Source organism: Paramisgurnus dabryanus, chromosome 1 (genome assembly GCF_030506205.2).
Source record: "Paramisgurnus dabryanus chromosome 1, PD_genome_1.1, whole genome shotgun sequence".
Classification (NCBI taxonomy): Eukaryota; Metazoa; Chordata; class Actinopteri; order Cypriniformes; family Cobitidae; genus Paramisgurnus; species Paramisgurnus dabryanus.
This window is the reverse complement of record NC_133337.1, coordinates 19619272-19635932: the sequence shown is the minus strand read 5'-3', so window position 1 is coordinate 19635932 and position 16661 is coordinate 19619272. Positions and strand designations below refer to the sequence as shown.

The 16661-nt window shown below is 36.3% G+C and overlaps 1 protein-coding gene across 2 annotated transcripts in view; it reads right to left on the bottom strand.

Moving 5' to 3' along the window:
* The window catches only part of LOC135758758 (protein bicaudal D homolog 1-like), a 51693-nt gene extending 35306 nt beyond the window's left edge, over positions 1 to 16387 (bottom strand). The window contains exons 1-3 of one of the 2 annotated variants that reach the window (XM_065273400.2): positions 15780 to 16387; positions 5402 to 5614; positions 5095 to 5247 (exon numbers count right to left, since the gene is read on the bottom strand). In XM_065273400.2, coding sequence (XP_065129472.1) covers positions 5095 to 5247; positions 5402 to 5614; positions 15780 to 16004 — 591 coding nt within the window. In that variant the 5' untranslated portion in view covers positions 16005 to 16387. The remainder of the gene's footprint in view (positions 1 to 5094; positions 5248 to 5401; positions 5615 to 15779) is intronic. The other variant, XM_065273401.2, reaches the window with a different exon arrangement.
* Between the last annotated feature and the right edge of the window lie 274 nt (positions 16388 to 16661).

Below are 16661 nucleotides of genomic sequence, written 5' to 3'. Positions count from 1 at the left end.
GGCCCCGGCTCTAACACAATCACGATCATCCATTTAGGTTGTAGCGTTTTTTTGTTTCAGTGCTGACAACGAACACGCCCCCATTGCTAAAGAGCAGAGAATCTTGCCTGTTTTCTTAAGATTTTGATAACTTGTTTTATTTACTTTGCATTGTTAATATCACATTTTCTGTGGTGTGACAAACTAAGAACATATTTGATATCAGTCATTACACAGAGTTTAGCCAAGCTCTTCAAATCTGCTTAATCCTGGCCTCGGGTCATTCAGTTGGCAAAATCCATTAAACGCAAAAACAATATTTTAGCAAAGTCATCTTAATTTTTTAGCCTTTTTTATTTATTTAGTAATTTTGTAATTTATTTTGAGCCTATTTTAGTAAATAACATGCAGATATTACCATTACCATCTGCACTTTTTTTTTAAATTGAGCTCTTGCGCTAATTTGCCAAGTTTAGTAAATCTGTCCCTATGTCTGTTGATCCCCTAATGCTTTGCTTATGTACAGCGACCTTGAGCTTGGTAAAGGCACTTTATAAATAACACTTATTATTGTGGAGATTTTTGCATGCTTTTTGGAGTTTGAAGTCAAATATGTTAAATACCAATAAAATGACTAAAGTGACATTTGTGAAAATAAGGCATTTCAATTACTGACTAATAACCTTTTTGTTGCCATTTAAGTAAAATTAAGACACGCTTAGAGGGTTTGGCATCTCTACTCTTTAAAAATACTTCAACCATTCCCAAAAGTTTGGAAAGGCTTCTAATGATCTTAAAAATCTTTTTAATCTAAAGGTTTGTGTTTAAGGGCTCTATCATACACCCGGCGCAATGCAGCGTAATGCATTGCGCCTAGCAAGTGTCTTTTGCTAGTTTCAACCCGGCGCAATTACAGTTTTCACGTTTAGCGCCACTTTGTTTAAATAGCAAATGCATTTGCGCCCAATTTTGCGCCCATGAGGGTTCTGGGCCGGGTTTCCCAAAAGCATCGTAAGGCTAAGTTGATCGTTAAAACGATCGTACGAATCATCTTAGAATTACGGGCCGTTTCCCAAAAGCTTCGTAGCTTAAGTAGCACTTGAAAATCATTGTAGATCTACGAGTGCTCTGGAGTAATCGTTCATTCATAAGTGCATCGTAAGACAGCAGTGTTACAAGGTCACCTGCAGGACAACCAGCAAATTGCACTCCTGCAATAACGATAATGTAATGTTTTAAATGTAGGCTATATTTATTTATTGGGGTTTTCTTTGTTTATTTGTTTAAATTACTTTAATATAATATATTTAAAATTAAAATGAGAAATCTAATTTAATTGACTAAACATATATTAATAAAGAAGGAAAACATATTTGGTACAATTTTGGTAAAAGTTGGTACTAGCAAATTGATAAATGGTTCCTACCAATTGCTGCTATAATTCCTCTAGGCTACAGTAAAAAAATGTTTTGAAGGGTATGGCATCTGATTAAAGAAACCAAATAAATATTTACGGTACAATGCAATAATCCCTAATAATAAATATAACATATTACAAATAATAATAATAATTCTAAACTATAAGATGAAATGCAGGAGGCATTTTTCAGTGGGACGAGTCCTAACTAAATACGGAAAAGAATATTTCATTATGAACAATTTTAAAACATTTAAAAGGTCATTGAACAATGAAATTAAAAATATTATAAAAATATTACTGCACAAAGGCTAAAGATCATTAGCCTAAACAAGTTTCTGCTACAAATTCGAGTCATTCTATTGGTGACATTTCAGCACTTGACAAACAGAAAGTGACTCGTAAGTAGCACTTAAAACCCAGCTGCGAGCGATCGTTTCACGTGCATCTTTGGGAAACGCACGTAAATGAACAACGAATGTTCATTAAATAGCTCGTAGAAAGCGCTCTTAAGTGCAAAGTTTAATCGTTATCGGGAAACCCAGCCCTGGTCTAAAAACGAGGTGTGTTCACGCGCATTGTTGGCGCGTTGCTATTTTGAGGCAACTTAAATAGACTACGCCATTGACCAACAAAAACCTGGTCTAAAGTCTAACGTCAATGGGGCAATATGTTTTTTGTTATTTAATGAGCGCATTAGTAATATGCGCCTATAAACAGGACGACAACACAGGTTTGCTTATCACATACATGAATGCGCAGCAGCACAAAAACGCTTTTAAATATGAAATTTAAAGGATTGAAATGTAAAATATTATTATTGAGCCTCTTGAGGACCGATTATGAGATGTTAGAATACGTAAAGAGCTGCTTCACCTGTAGCCTGGTAAGTAAATAAATGCTTTGCTTTAAACATGCTTAGTCTACGGATTTATTGTATATGATGACTCTGTACCTGTGGATATGGTGAGATGAGAAAAGTTTTAAGTAATGCTTTTTAAAAATTGGCGCTGTCCGAGTGCTGAAACGCTTCTGCTCTCTGCACGTTTGTAAATTCTTTATCTCTTGTTTGTATTTTTAGAGTACAAATCTTTTCTTGCATATTTGCAAATTATTTTATGAGACAGTGATTATGTAGGATATCAATACATTTACAGCAATCAAAAGCCTGCTATTTGTACTTCTATGACTGAAAGAAAAATGCATTTTAACCCTTATGTGTTGTTGGGGCCATTTTTGGCCATTTTTGCAATTTTTTTGTCTTAATTTGGCCACAACTTTCTCTGTGTTTCAGCAAATGGAATGATTTTTGGTGACAAATCTTATATTTACACATATTTTAAGAAAATGCTTTGAAATTTTTCAAAAACTTAACAATATACCGTGGGCAAATTTACTACCCTTACGTGTTGTTAGCGGCCAAAAAAGGCCACTAAATTAAACTGCTGTAAAAATTTATCGGATGAAATTTTTTTCACATTTTTTTTGCATAAATCTGTTAATCAACCTCAGTACTGATCAAAACTACCAAATGTTTGCAAAAAATCCATGATTTTAACTCTTTCATTGCCAAGTTTATAAGTAGTGTCACTGATTTGGGGAAAAAAAACACACAAAATGACAGATTTTCAATATAAAACTTGACTGTGGACTGGATTTTCTTTTACCTTTTTTACAGTCTTGGGCATGCCAAAGATTGGTAAAAACATTGGCTTTGATGCATTTTTAGTTTTTGTGCAGCATCAGATTAAATTTTTTTCTCCCTCATTTATTGTTTGTGGCCATTTTTTCCCCATTGACTTCCATTATAACAACATTTTTTGATTGCTGAGCCATGACACCTTATTACCATGCATTCTTGATTCTTTGTGCCTTTTCCTTTTGCAAAGAGGTAAAATTTGTCATTTTTACTGTTGATCACCATGTGGCACCATTAACCCTTTAGTAGCCTGTGCAAAAAAACAGAGCATAAATTCTGGTCTGTACATTGAGTTATATGGACTATAAAACCATTGTGTGTGTACGAGTGTGTGTGTACGAGTGTGTGTGTGTGTGTGTGTGTGTGTGTGTGTAGGGTTAGTGTTAGTATTGAGGAGAGAGCACCTCCCTCGCGCACCAGTTAGTGCTGCACTGGTGAGAGGGATTTAGTCTCCTGTAGCTGTCCCTCTAGACACAAATCCACAGACACCAGCAGGCACCAGCAGCTCAGGAGTGAAGAGGGGAACATGCAAGTGGTGTACAGAACCAAAAAAAGAACAGTCAGCATTTGTATCCGTTGTGGTAGACACACTTGCAGAGAGCACCAAGTAATATGCTGCAAGTCCTGCTAAAAAGACTGAACACACACACGTACACATATACACACCAAAAAATTTGTTTGATTGTTTAGTTCTCCATCCATCCTCTACTCTTGCTTCATTGTTCAGTTTATTTGAAGTTGTTTTTGCATTTTGGTTCATAATAAATGTTGTTAATAAATCTGATGAAGAGAAGATTTTTTACAGATTTTTCCACACAGACGCACACACATGCAAGCACGCACGCATGCACGCACGCACGCACGCACACACACACACACTCTCTCTCTCTCTCTCTCTCTCTCTCTCTCTAATATGCTGTTATAGTCCATATAACTCAATGTACAATCCAGAATTCAAGCTCTTTTTTTGCACAGGCTACTAAAGGGTTAATTGTGCCACATGGTGATCAACAGTAAAAATGACAAATTTTACCTCTTTGCAAAAACTAAAACCACAAAGAATCAAAAATGCATGGTAATAAGGTGTCATGGCTCTGCAATCAAAAAATGTTGTTATAATGGAAGTCAATGGGGAAAAAATGGCCACAAACAATAAATGAGGGAGAAAAAAATTTAATCTGATGCTGCACAAAAACTAAAAATGCATCAAAGCCAATGTTTTTACCAATTTTTGGCATGCCCAAGACTGTGAAAAGGGTGAAAAAAAATTCAGTCCACAATCAATTTTTATATTGAAAATCAGTGATTTTGTGTTTTTTTTTTTTCTCAAATCAGTGGCATCACTTATGAGCTTGGCAATTAAAGAGTTAAAATCATGAAATTTTTGGAAACATTTGGTAGTTTTGATCAGTTCTGAGGTTGATTAACAGATTTATGCAAAAAAATTTGAAAAAAATATTAATCTGATACATTTTTACAGCCGTTTAATTTAGTGGCCTTTTTTGGCCGCTAACAACACGAAAGGGTAGTGAATTGGAACAAGGCACAAGGGTTAAAGGTTTTAATAAAAAAAGAAAAAAACTCCCGCACACTATCATATACTTGCAATTTAAAAAAAATGTTTATTCACATATTCTTTTCTGATACGACCTAATTGTTGGTCTTTTTTCCTACCCATTCACTACAGGTGTGCGATGGAGTTTGTTCATTAAAGGTTTTAATAAAAAAAATTTTTCAACAACACATTTTTTTAACATTATTCTTAAACTGGGGGTCTTCTTCCTCTGCTTAGTTTTAGCCCATTTAGAATGTGCACTTTAGACAATGTGCTTAGATCATTAAAATAGTGCCATAAATGTTTGACATTACTTTTGTAGACAAAAATATAGCTGTGCCAAACATAATTATTTCTTTCATTAGAAAACTGAAAAAAAGAGTTTTGAACTGCATTCAATGTAAATACAGAAAACGCTTTCAGATGAATTGGGTGTGCCTGTACCTGGTTCTGTTTAAGTGTGGACACCAGTTTCTGTAAAGAAATGTTCTCCTCTTCTAGTTCAGTGTAGTCCTGCAGCATTCTGCCCTCTCTGAATTTATACTCTCTGATCTCCTCTCTCATGCGGCTCCTCTGCAGCTCTAACATCTCATTCCTCTGAGAGACAGAAACAGAGAAAGAACAACCAACAATTTAAAAGCCAAACTCATCAAAGCCTTTCATACCTCTGATTTCATCATCCAAGCTTTTCAGAGCTATGAAAATAATGAAATGTATGGCTTTTGTAGGCAGTTCAAGTACAAATTCAGACCTCTCTGAGCTCCTGTAAGATATCTGTAAGCCTCTCGTTCTCAGCCTTCGTACAGGATGCCTGCGATTGGCTGCTCTTCAACACGGCCTGTTGCTCCAGAAGGCGGCCCATGTAGTACGCCTCTTTAGTGGCCGACTCCTGCAACAACGTCTCTTCATTGTTCTCGCCATCTTCAGCCACCTTCTTTTGGGTGGTGTACGCCTGGCTGAAGGCCTTGTGAAGAGAGAGAAAGAGAGAAAGAGAGAGTAAAGCCTTTCAGCAAAACATCAGGTCAGGAAGACTTTGGCTGCAGCCTTATTCTCATACCACGCATAAGTATGTGCATTGAGATGAGATTTGTTGACAGAGAAACATATTTCAAAGTGAATAGCCTTTTATGGATATGTTTACCCGAAGTGTGTACCAAAATACAGTTTGAGATTTAATATTGTGGTCCTGTAGCTCAGTGTGTAGAGCATTGCAAAAGGCAGTGGGTTTGATTCCTAGAACACACATATAGATAGACCCTGCTGAAAAAACCAGCATACCAGCATATGTTGTGTTTTGGTGCTGGTTTGCTAGTGAACACCAGCTAAACCAGCATAAGCACCAGCTAAACTAGCACCAAACCAGCATTAGCACCAGCATCCCATGCTGGTCATACCAGCAAGACCAGCACCATATGTTGTGTTTTGGTGCTGGTATGCTGGTGACCACCAGCTAAACCAGCATCAAACCAGCATAATTCCCATGATGGTCCATGTTGGTTTGATGCTGTTTTTTCAGCAGGGGAATATGTTGTAATAAGTCGCTTCAGATAAAAGCGTCCACCAAATGCATAAATGTAAATTTAGACAAACAAAAAGCACAAACATTGCATGCTTATACTATGAAAATGGACATGCAAAATGGATCAAAGTTACATCATAAAGTGTTCCAAAAATCAAATCAGTACATTGAAGATGACACCAATTCAGTGACCTCATAACGTAAGGTGAGATTCTGAGAATATTAGCCGTAATCTGGCATGTGTGACTGGGATAAGAAGTGATAGTGATTTCGAATAAGACACAAAGATAATCAATACAGCGCTCAGTGGAGGAGGAGAGCCGAATCTCATAGTGTGAAAAATCAATTGGAAGGTGTATATGAGCTTAACACTTCAGGTATGAAAGTTGAGAGATGAAAATCACTGACTTATGGAGCAGTACATCATAAGATAATGACATTGAAGACCATAAAAGTAGGTGGAATATCTGTAGTATCTCTTTATCAGCTGAATTTTCTCCATTACTGTGGAAAAACACACCTTTCTCCCTCAATTTCACAGTGTGCTGCTTTCAAAGATGAAGTGAAATGGTATTGCTCACTCGTAAGAGAGCGAGTGTTATCCAAGACTGAGACTGATTAACCCGTTAGTACCCATGCGCTAGTAGCACTGGAGTTTTCCATTGATGGTAGAGTATTGTGTTAGCAGCACAAAAGATCATGGGTTTGAATCCAGGGAGCATTACAGGGAGCAATGAATTGTCCCACTGTGTTGGTCTACTGTGTTTCCTGTGGTATCATTTCATAGGTTTTTTTTTACAATTTGTTATCGTACCGAAATTAATGCCATGGTATTTGTGTATTTCAAAAAATACAATAATTTTACCAATGTGCATGTTCAGAAACGTAGTATTAAAGCATGGTCCTTTAAAAAGAGAGTAGATGATTTATGGGAAGACTCGTATTGTGTGACTGTGACACGAGAGAAAATGTACACTATGCTGAAGTTGCACATCTCAGCATTACAGAGGCCTTTGGTGGTTTTTGATACTATATTTAGTACATCCAATACACAATCAGCAATACGGTGTGCCAAGTACTGCTGCTGATGTGATTCACATCATCGATCACAGGTGTTTACTGTACACTTGTTATCATGAGATATTGAGATCTAAATGGACCGACAGCTGCAGCACCACATTACAAAATCATGAGAATGTTTCAGTCCATATGAGATGGTGTATGAAGATGTCCGTATGTTGTAATTCAAACTGCACTGTCAAAAAAAAAAAGGTACAAAACTGTACCTTTTTTGTTGCTGGGGTGGTACCCTAAGGTACTGTTTGTACCTTTACAGGTATATAAACATAATACTATGTTGTACCTTTTGGGGTACATTACTGTTTCTAAAGGATCTATTTTGAACCTTTAAAGGTACAGTTAACTGTTTTACCCCTAAAATTTAATTGGTACAAAATTGTTCCTTAAGGTACACAATTGGTCCTTAGGGTATAATATTGTACCCCATAAGGTACAACATTTCAATGTGTTTTATACCCATAATGGTACAAAAAGGTACCTTTTAGGGTACCACCCCAGTGATAGAAAAAGGAACAACTTTGTAAATTTTTTCTGACAGTATGGGGTGAAAAGCAAAGTCTGATTTGAGAACAGTTTTGGCTCTTAACTCTTTCCCTGCCACTTCCCTGCCAATGACAAGTTTTTATGGCAATCCATAAAATTATTTTTGAAGAAACCTACCCATGAGAGGTGAAAAAAAGAGAACAAATGAAGGTAGGATGAAATTTTTTTTTAAAGCAGGAGGTCTGTTCTTTAATTCAGTAGTTCTCAAACTTTTTCAGCGGGCGGCCCCCCTTGAGTACAGTGGATTCATTTGCACCCCCCCCAAATTTATGACAAAGTTGTTCTAAAATATAACATTTTAATTAAACAAAACTTATTAAATTATACAAAGTAGTGCTGTTGGTTAGCCTTATTTTTGAGGTTTTATTACACAGAATTCATGATAAATCAATGTATTTTATAAAATGTCATAAAACTGGGCCCCCCCTGGCACCATCTCGCGGCCCCGGCCCCCAGTTGAGAACAACTGCTTTAATTTTATATATTGTATGTTTACATATTTAACATTTTCTGGAACTTTTGTGTAAATCATAAAAAAATGTGGGTGCTGGCTGGAAACTTTTGTTAAAAACGCTGGTGTGGAAAGAGTTAACAAGAGCATTTCTTTGACCAGTAAAACAGATATCTTTATTTAAGTGAGTAATAAATGCATAATACATAAATGTCATCAGATAAATTCTTAATCAACACACATTTACTCTGGGTTAAAATTTAAAAGAGAATCTTTGTAAAGGATGTTAATTGTGTTTCAAATGTTATTGCACTACATTATAACCAGTGATATCACTGAGGGAATGAGTCAGCTGTTGCAGTGTAATAATAACTACTTAAAATATATGAAATAAGTAGTCTAAGTTAATTCAAATTCAAATTTGCACTTACGTTTAAATATCTGGCAGATGCGACTTGCAATAAATTTAATTAAGTTTGTGTGTTTGTTGGGGATCACTCATTTAAGATGCTTATATTTGAGTTTTTCATCATATATAAACATCTAGGTTGTGTAACCTGAGCTCTTTTGACTGATCTTTAACGTTTTTATTTACACTCAAGGGACGGTCAAACGTACAGACACAAGGACAACCTCATAGACTGTAATCAGTATTCAAGAGACTCTCTCCGTGTCTCACTGCATCCCCTCCCTCTGTCTGTCTCTCTGTTCAGACAGACACTCATAATGCTCCTGTACCCCACAGATACATCACACTCCCACAGGGAAGCTTATGTTTCCCCTTTAGACATGTACTTTACACACTCCACACAACACCAGACACACTTTACACAACACTGGACAGTTGCTTCATCTACTCTACACAACAGCAGACACACTACACAACACTGGACATTTGCTTTATCCACTCTACACAACAATAGACACACAAGAATGGCAGAAATGCAAATATTTTAACATGGTTCCTAATCCATATGCCCTTGAATATTATCATGTCATTAAACATGAAAAAAATCTGCACTAGGAGTGGATTGCCTCACAGTGATTTGGTTTAGTTTGAAAGAAACAGTTGAAAGAAAAATGAAAATTCTTTCGAAATGATGATCTTATGCCCTCAGTTTGACTTACATTTTTAGTTCAAGGTAAAATGTAAATAAAAACGCTGAGACTGAGATGTAAGTAATTATTCACTGCCTTTGAAAAGCCATTGGTTATCTTGCACTATATAAAAATGTACAATGAATCAATAATGACTTAAAGGTGCCATAGAATAAAAAACTGTATTTACCTAAACACAGATGAATAATATGAGCTCTGTAGATGATAATGGCTGTGTCTGAAAACTTCATGAGGCAATGACTTCGGAGGCATGAAGGCAGCTAAGAGAAACACTTTCGGACACACTTCAAAGGCAGCGTGTTTGAAATCTAAACAGAGAGCGCCTTTGTGATAACTAATCACATATTTGAAAACTACAATACTCATTTCTCACTAGAAATGCAATTAAAAGTTGTAGAAAGTGAAAATATAATTTTTTTTACACGTGATGCCTTCCTGGCTTGGAAAGCTGCCGCAGAAGGCAGCAATTGAGAGTTTTCGGACGCAGCCAATTACATATCGTGAGCTTCAAATGCGTATTGTTTCCTCATTTTTTTGTAAACCTTGTGCACGCAAAAGAAAAACAGGCCCATCTTAAAGGATAATTCCTGTATTTAACACTTTGAGTCTCATTTCTGGTTTGTTTTGGATGAACTATGGACACTGAAATTTTGACAATAGGCTCAATTGTGACTGTCTATACGCTAAACACAGAGCGTACTTGTATGGCAAAGTGGTTGTCGCCATCAAGTGGTCAGGAGTGTGCTAACGCTTCAGACTCAAATATAGAGCGGAAGTATATACGTGGTTGTGAGGTATCTGAAAAAAAGTTCCACTATAGCAAATAACACGGATTGAAATCATACATTGCGCCAATATATTTGTTTTTAATCATCAACGAACACCACAAACCACTCGGTAAGTAGCACAGTTTTGAAAATGAACGTTAAGTGTTGTTTTAATGACATGTTTGTGCATGGTCATTGACTTCCATTCTGAAGCAGTCAAGAGACGCTTCTAAACGAGTCAAAAACTCAAGACACGACCCATTGTCAAAATTTTAGTGTCCATCACTGTAGTTCATCAAAAAAAAAAAAAAAAGAAATGAGACTCAGAGTGTTAAATACCGGAATTATCCTTTAACATAACACCGACTGTGATGTCACAGTCGAGATGTACGCCACCACATTTAATTAATTGAAAAGTTAAAATGCTTAAAACAAAGTTGTCATTTTCTGTGTAAGTCTTAAAAAAACAAATTATTTTCAATAAAATTTTGTAATATTCACAGCTTAAATTCTTTTAACATTTAAAATCATTCTGCAGAATTCTGCAAATTTTTCCATAAAATTTCCACAGAAAAAGCAAAAAAAGTCAGTCTGGCCCTGGCTATATGCTAGCGCTTAGGCTGAAGTTCCACTATTGCTTTACAGTTACGTTTTGCAGGTCCATACTGAAAAAAAAAAAACAGATATACGTCCATTAACAGTCTCCAAACAATTATACTCAAAATCAGTATTTTCATCTGATACAGGCTCAAACATATAAGGTCTGTTTATTAATGTGAGCTACTGGCATGAGCCTGAGAGCAGAGCAGAGCTCAACATTATTATTCACGACCCTTCCAAATAGGGCACAAATAGATAATTTCATTCAAAGGACAAATCCTAGGACATATAATTGAGATTTAAAAACATTTCTGAATAATTTTTGCACTTACACACCTTCTATGTAAATATCAAATAACAATTTAACATTATTTCAATGCGTTATTTGGCACCTTTAAATTATGGTCTCCAGGAAGGCTATCATTTGATTGTCCAGCACAGCACATACATCAGTAATGTTGTGAACAGATCATTTTTAAAGCAAATGCCATCACAAGATTTCTGTTGGCACTGTACAGCAGCTCATGTGAGAGGCCGTAAGGCGAGCAGCCTCATTTTCTGAAGAGAGTCCACATGGATCAATACAAAGGCCCGTGGGCCACAACGAACCTGTATGTGATGTTTCATGCTGCAGAGCTCCAAAGCACTTTTTTTTTGTTCAAAGTCAGACTGTTTCTGTGTACAAGGATCAAATCAGATGGTCTAGTGAGTTACTAAAACAAGATAAGCTACAGTAGATGTCTCTTTAAAAGCTGCATAGCGTTTTGTTTGGCCATTTGTATGATACTGTTATGAGGGATATTAGCTGGTAGATGTGCCCTACATAAAATGTCATCTATATGAGATTATATATAAAAATAATAAAGGACTAAGGGGGCAGTATACCAGAAATAGGCCTGTAATACATCACACCCCTGAACCTCTCTTTCAGTGTAAAAGCTTGTGTCCTTTGTGAATACCAGGTTTGAATTTATCTTCTGTTACAATCTATCCTTCCTCCTCCCCAATCTCCCCCTTCATTGCTCTTTATCCTCCCTACAGTTCTATTACTGGGGAGGGGGGTTGAACTTGGGGCTACAACTGTGCCTCGGGTTCAAGCTCTCTTCAAAGACAGCAAGCCAAGGTCGTTTACCGTTACTTATTAAGAGTGAATGGGCAGGTGAACTTCTGATATAAAATTAAATAAGTATAAGCAAAATATCTGGACACTTTTATTTAATGTTATATGCTGATAATACAATAGACTTTAAAATAAAAGCAATTTCAATGCTAATTTCATATATACCCCATGTGTATCCGACTCAGACCAAGCCAATTAAATGTGTTACCTCCCTCAAAGTGTCTGTGTGCTTTAGTATCTTAACAAAGGCTAAACTATGACATCACTCTCTACACATGAATTACAGTAGCAAATGTTTCGCTTTGTGTATTTTCCACCTTGACTTTCACATCCCTCTCCTAAGAGGCTGGTTCTGTCCGATTCATAATTCATAACTAGGAGCAAACGTATCTCCAACCTCAGACACAGAATGTCAGGAGCTCAGTGTGAACTGTGTGGGCAGATCCATCACTGACTCCACCTCAGGATGAAACCATTTATAATGATATATGTTATGATTATAACACATTATAGACGTAAACACAACCTTGCATTAACAGTGGCCCCTAAAGGTATTTGTCCACAGGGTAACAAACCTGCCAACACACAGCGATCTGTATATGTCGAATTGCTGCATATGACACGAGGGCATGACCTGCAGCAGATGCTTTTAGCTTCAATCCGCTGCAGCAAATGCACATCAATGCATTTTTCATCTTTACTGCTGTGCTGATGTACATGAGCCACATGTGCCCTAGACAGAGATGAATTAACAGGTCAAAGCCCAGTTCGTGTCAGATCTACTGGTCAGCAATTCAAAACTGAGAGTATGCAACAGAAACTTTGCAAACATAGGTCAAAATTTTGACATAGTCAAACATCTTATTTATAGCAATTGAAACATGTGATATTGGCCTTATCAATAAATGCATTAAAATGCGTTTAAATTAAAAAGATGGAGAATCAAAACAAGGAGATCCATCGCATGATCGAAAGATTTCCTGAATTTATATTGATTCGTTTACATCAAAATCAATATTCTTATACCCAGCCCTACTAAAAAAGTCATTAACAAATATGACATAATGAAAAGGCGCGACTAAGATGGTTATTCAGAATGTTCATCAGTGGATTCCAGGTAAATAACAATAAACCAGTTGAGAATGAACTCGGTGTGAACTATGAAACATTCAGTAGTGGATCAACAGCACAATTTACGACTGCTTGTATTGAGATTCCTGAAAAGGTTAATGGAGACTCTTGGACAGTTATGTGCTCATGGGTTGGTGGCTTTGCCATGGCAACACTAAGACCCTGGGAAACATGTTTTACGCAGTACACCCCTCTGCCATTCTCTTGTTATGGTGATTCACCATGTACATAAATATTTTTTTTGTTTTGTTTTTAATAACAAATGTTTAATTTGCATACAAAAGCATTTTTCTAGTAGTTATGTTGTTGTAAGTAACAGATTTCTGGAGCCAATGGGGGTGTTGAATGTCAGAAATAGACATTATGAATAATACATTAGCAGATGCTTTCATCATTTGATATAGCTCACATTTCCATTACTATTTCATAAGAATACAAAATATATAATTACCAATAAAATATAAAATATATTACGAGAAATTAAATCAGCATTATTCAATAACCTGATATTTTCTATAAGAATTTATTATTTAAAAGCTTCACAAAAACCACACGGAGTCCCAAATCACAAATCAGTCACATGAAAATCATAATTTCTGATTCATCAGATGTAAATTTGAATGGGAATGTACAGGGAAATTCCAGCCCCGATGATTAAGAGCTCATATAAATACACTGACATGCGGAAACATTTAGGATCAGTAAAAACTAACATCATATAAAACTAATAAACACAACTGTCTGTTACATGTGCAGTGCTATAATTGTTATTTTTTAGTCCTAAAACAAAAACCACTGAATGACACTGAAAAATATCACTTAATGCCAGATTGGTGTGACCAGTGCAGATCTCTGATCTGTTAGTCAGCTGATCAATACAGCTGATTGACATTTAATGGAGAACTGAATCACGCCAAATAAAGACAATAAATCAGTACATCGGGCTGGATTGAAGTCTTTACAGTTCTAATTTTCTATCGTTTTCAGCAATCCATCTTTATTGCAAGAGAAAATAGACACTCTTAAAAATAAAGGTGCTACAGTGATGTCATGCAAGAACAATGCTTGGTTCTTCCAAGAACCATTTAATCAGAAAAATAATTTAAAAACGAAATAACCTTTTTGCACTACAAACAATCTTTTGTAAAACAGAAAGGCCCTTCAGGTATTAAAGGTTCATTATGGAACCATTGGGCTAAAATGGTTCTTACATGGCATCGTAAAGCACCTTTATTTTAAGAGTGTCGATCTTAGAATAGCTCACTTAAAAACAAAAAATTATGTTATCATTTACTCACTAGAGGACCAAAGCCCAAAATAACTTCTCCAAGGCAGCAAATAATTACTTACGTCTCAGTCAAAAGCTTTTTTATTCACATTTTACTTTCCATAGAAAATGAATAAAGTCAAACAGGGAGTGAGATTTTCATTTTGACAAAATTACAGAATTGTAATTTTTGGGTAAACTGTTCCTTTAAATTTCATATGATTCTTAAAAACTAAACCAAACATGTCACTGTGAGGCGATCCCCTCCTAGTCTAGAGTGCAAATGTGAACCCTGTGAAAGTGTCTCTGTCAACCTTATTATCTGTGACCATGTTTGTTGTTACCCATCAACCTGCACTAACATGCAGTTAAGCCCTCTGCTGTTCACAAGAGTATGTGAGCCCCAGTAATGAGGCTATGAATAATCTCAGACTGGAGAAACATTACATCACTTCACATCCGTAAAATTAAGCCAGCCACTCACTTCCGAGAACATGAAAAAAAAAGATTTTTGTAATTACTAAAGGTTCTTGAATACATTAAACGATTTTTTATGGAAAAGTTTATAAAAGCATACACAAAAAGCATACATATCAAATTTAAAAGGGTAACTAAATCAAACAAATAATAAAATACTGCTCATTATAAGAACGAAACTAAAAATGTAATGATAATCTCATGTAATGATACATGGGGACAAACAACATTTATAATTCATTGATAAATGAACAAACTGACTGACACAAATCCTTAATACAACATGAGATAGCAAACAGACCTACAGTTATCATCCGCTGCACTGACTACTGCATTTTACCTGGTATACACTTCACTACACTTCAACTGCAGAATAGCAGATCCACCTTAAGATCCTAACATCTATTTGTGTATGCTTCCTAATAAAATATACTTTTCATTATTAGTTTATCAATATTTACATTACATTTACATTTAGCAGACACAATTTTTCAAAGCAACATGCTGTGAGGAAAACAATAAGTGATTCATCTTAGACATCAAACTTATTTGGGTTGACTTTTTTATTATTTTATTTTAACCATTTTTTATATAAACATAAAACAGATGAATGAATGTATGCAATGTATACAAAGACATACTATACACAAGGAAAAAAAGGGAAAAGGAGAATTTGGGTTGACTTTTAAATGTATACATAAAGGTATAGCTACTTATAAAGGTGTGTGTGTGGATGTGTCTGTTGTAGTATTTCTTTTCAACATATAGGCTAGTAGATATGCAATTTGTGTATCTTTCTACTCAAGTCTTAAATTACTGTATTTGTTCTGTTCTTGACATATTTCTAATAGACTAAATGTTCTATTTAGTTCGACTTACTCCTTTGTTCTGTTATATTTTTTTATATTATGCATATTTCACGTGTTTCAACTTATTGACTTAATAACTATATCCTCATATATCATAAAATAAAGACATAATCATAACATCTGAAAAGGACCTATAGCTCGTTAAAGACACATAATACAGGATACGGGTAATAAAGTCGTCTGTACCTCTTGCAATTGCTCCAGCTCCTGTCTCAGGGTCTCCTGCTCGGCCTCCAGCTCCGCATACTGCTGCTTCAATGTCTGGTTCTCTTCCAGCACCACCAGCCCGCATTCCGCCGCCCGGACTTTCTCCCTGTTCGCCTCCGCAAGTTCCCGGGTCAGCCGCTCCACCTCCCCCTTGTAATGTTCCACCGACTCCCCGCATCCTCCCGCACCTCCTCCAGCAGCCATCGGCCCGGCCCCTCCACCTTCCTTTCGGCGTCTCCGCGCTGGATGATTAGATGGATTGATGAATGGATGGATGAAGGGAAGGCACCGACACCTTATCACAAGCGCCAATAGAAAGTCAATAATCCAGACATATTAACATCTAAATAAAAGCCAATACACATCCAAACTCATTGCGAATTCAGAATTAACATCGCGGTCCTGAAAAGAAGGTGAAATCGAGGGCCTCGCATCCTTTCTTTCTCTTCTTTTTTTGCTTAATCATGGGTATTGGGACGCCATCTCTAGGATGGAGAAAAGTGGACCGAGTCACTCCGACTATCCGCCTGTCTGTGACGTCAGCACATCCTGCAGCATCCTTTTGCGAGGCCTGAGCTTATGAATATGAATTCCGTAGCGCTGACGTTGCCTGGTAACCTTCCGGGATCGCCCAGTCACGTGACGTGACCTAATTAATATTCATAGCCTGCATCTACGTTGGCCAACCAGCGCCAACAGAATGGAAACACTTGAAATACTGGGGGACCTCATTTTAAATAATTACTTGAAAGTTTGTCATTGTAATGATTGATATTTTTCCACAGACATTGTCATGTTATATTAAATAAGTAAAATGTTTGTTGTAGAAATATGTCACTGGTCAAATCAAATCATACAATT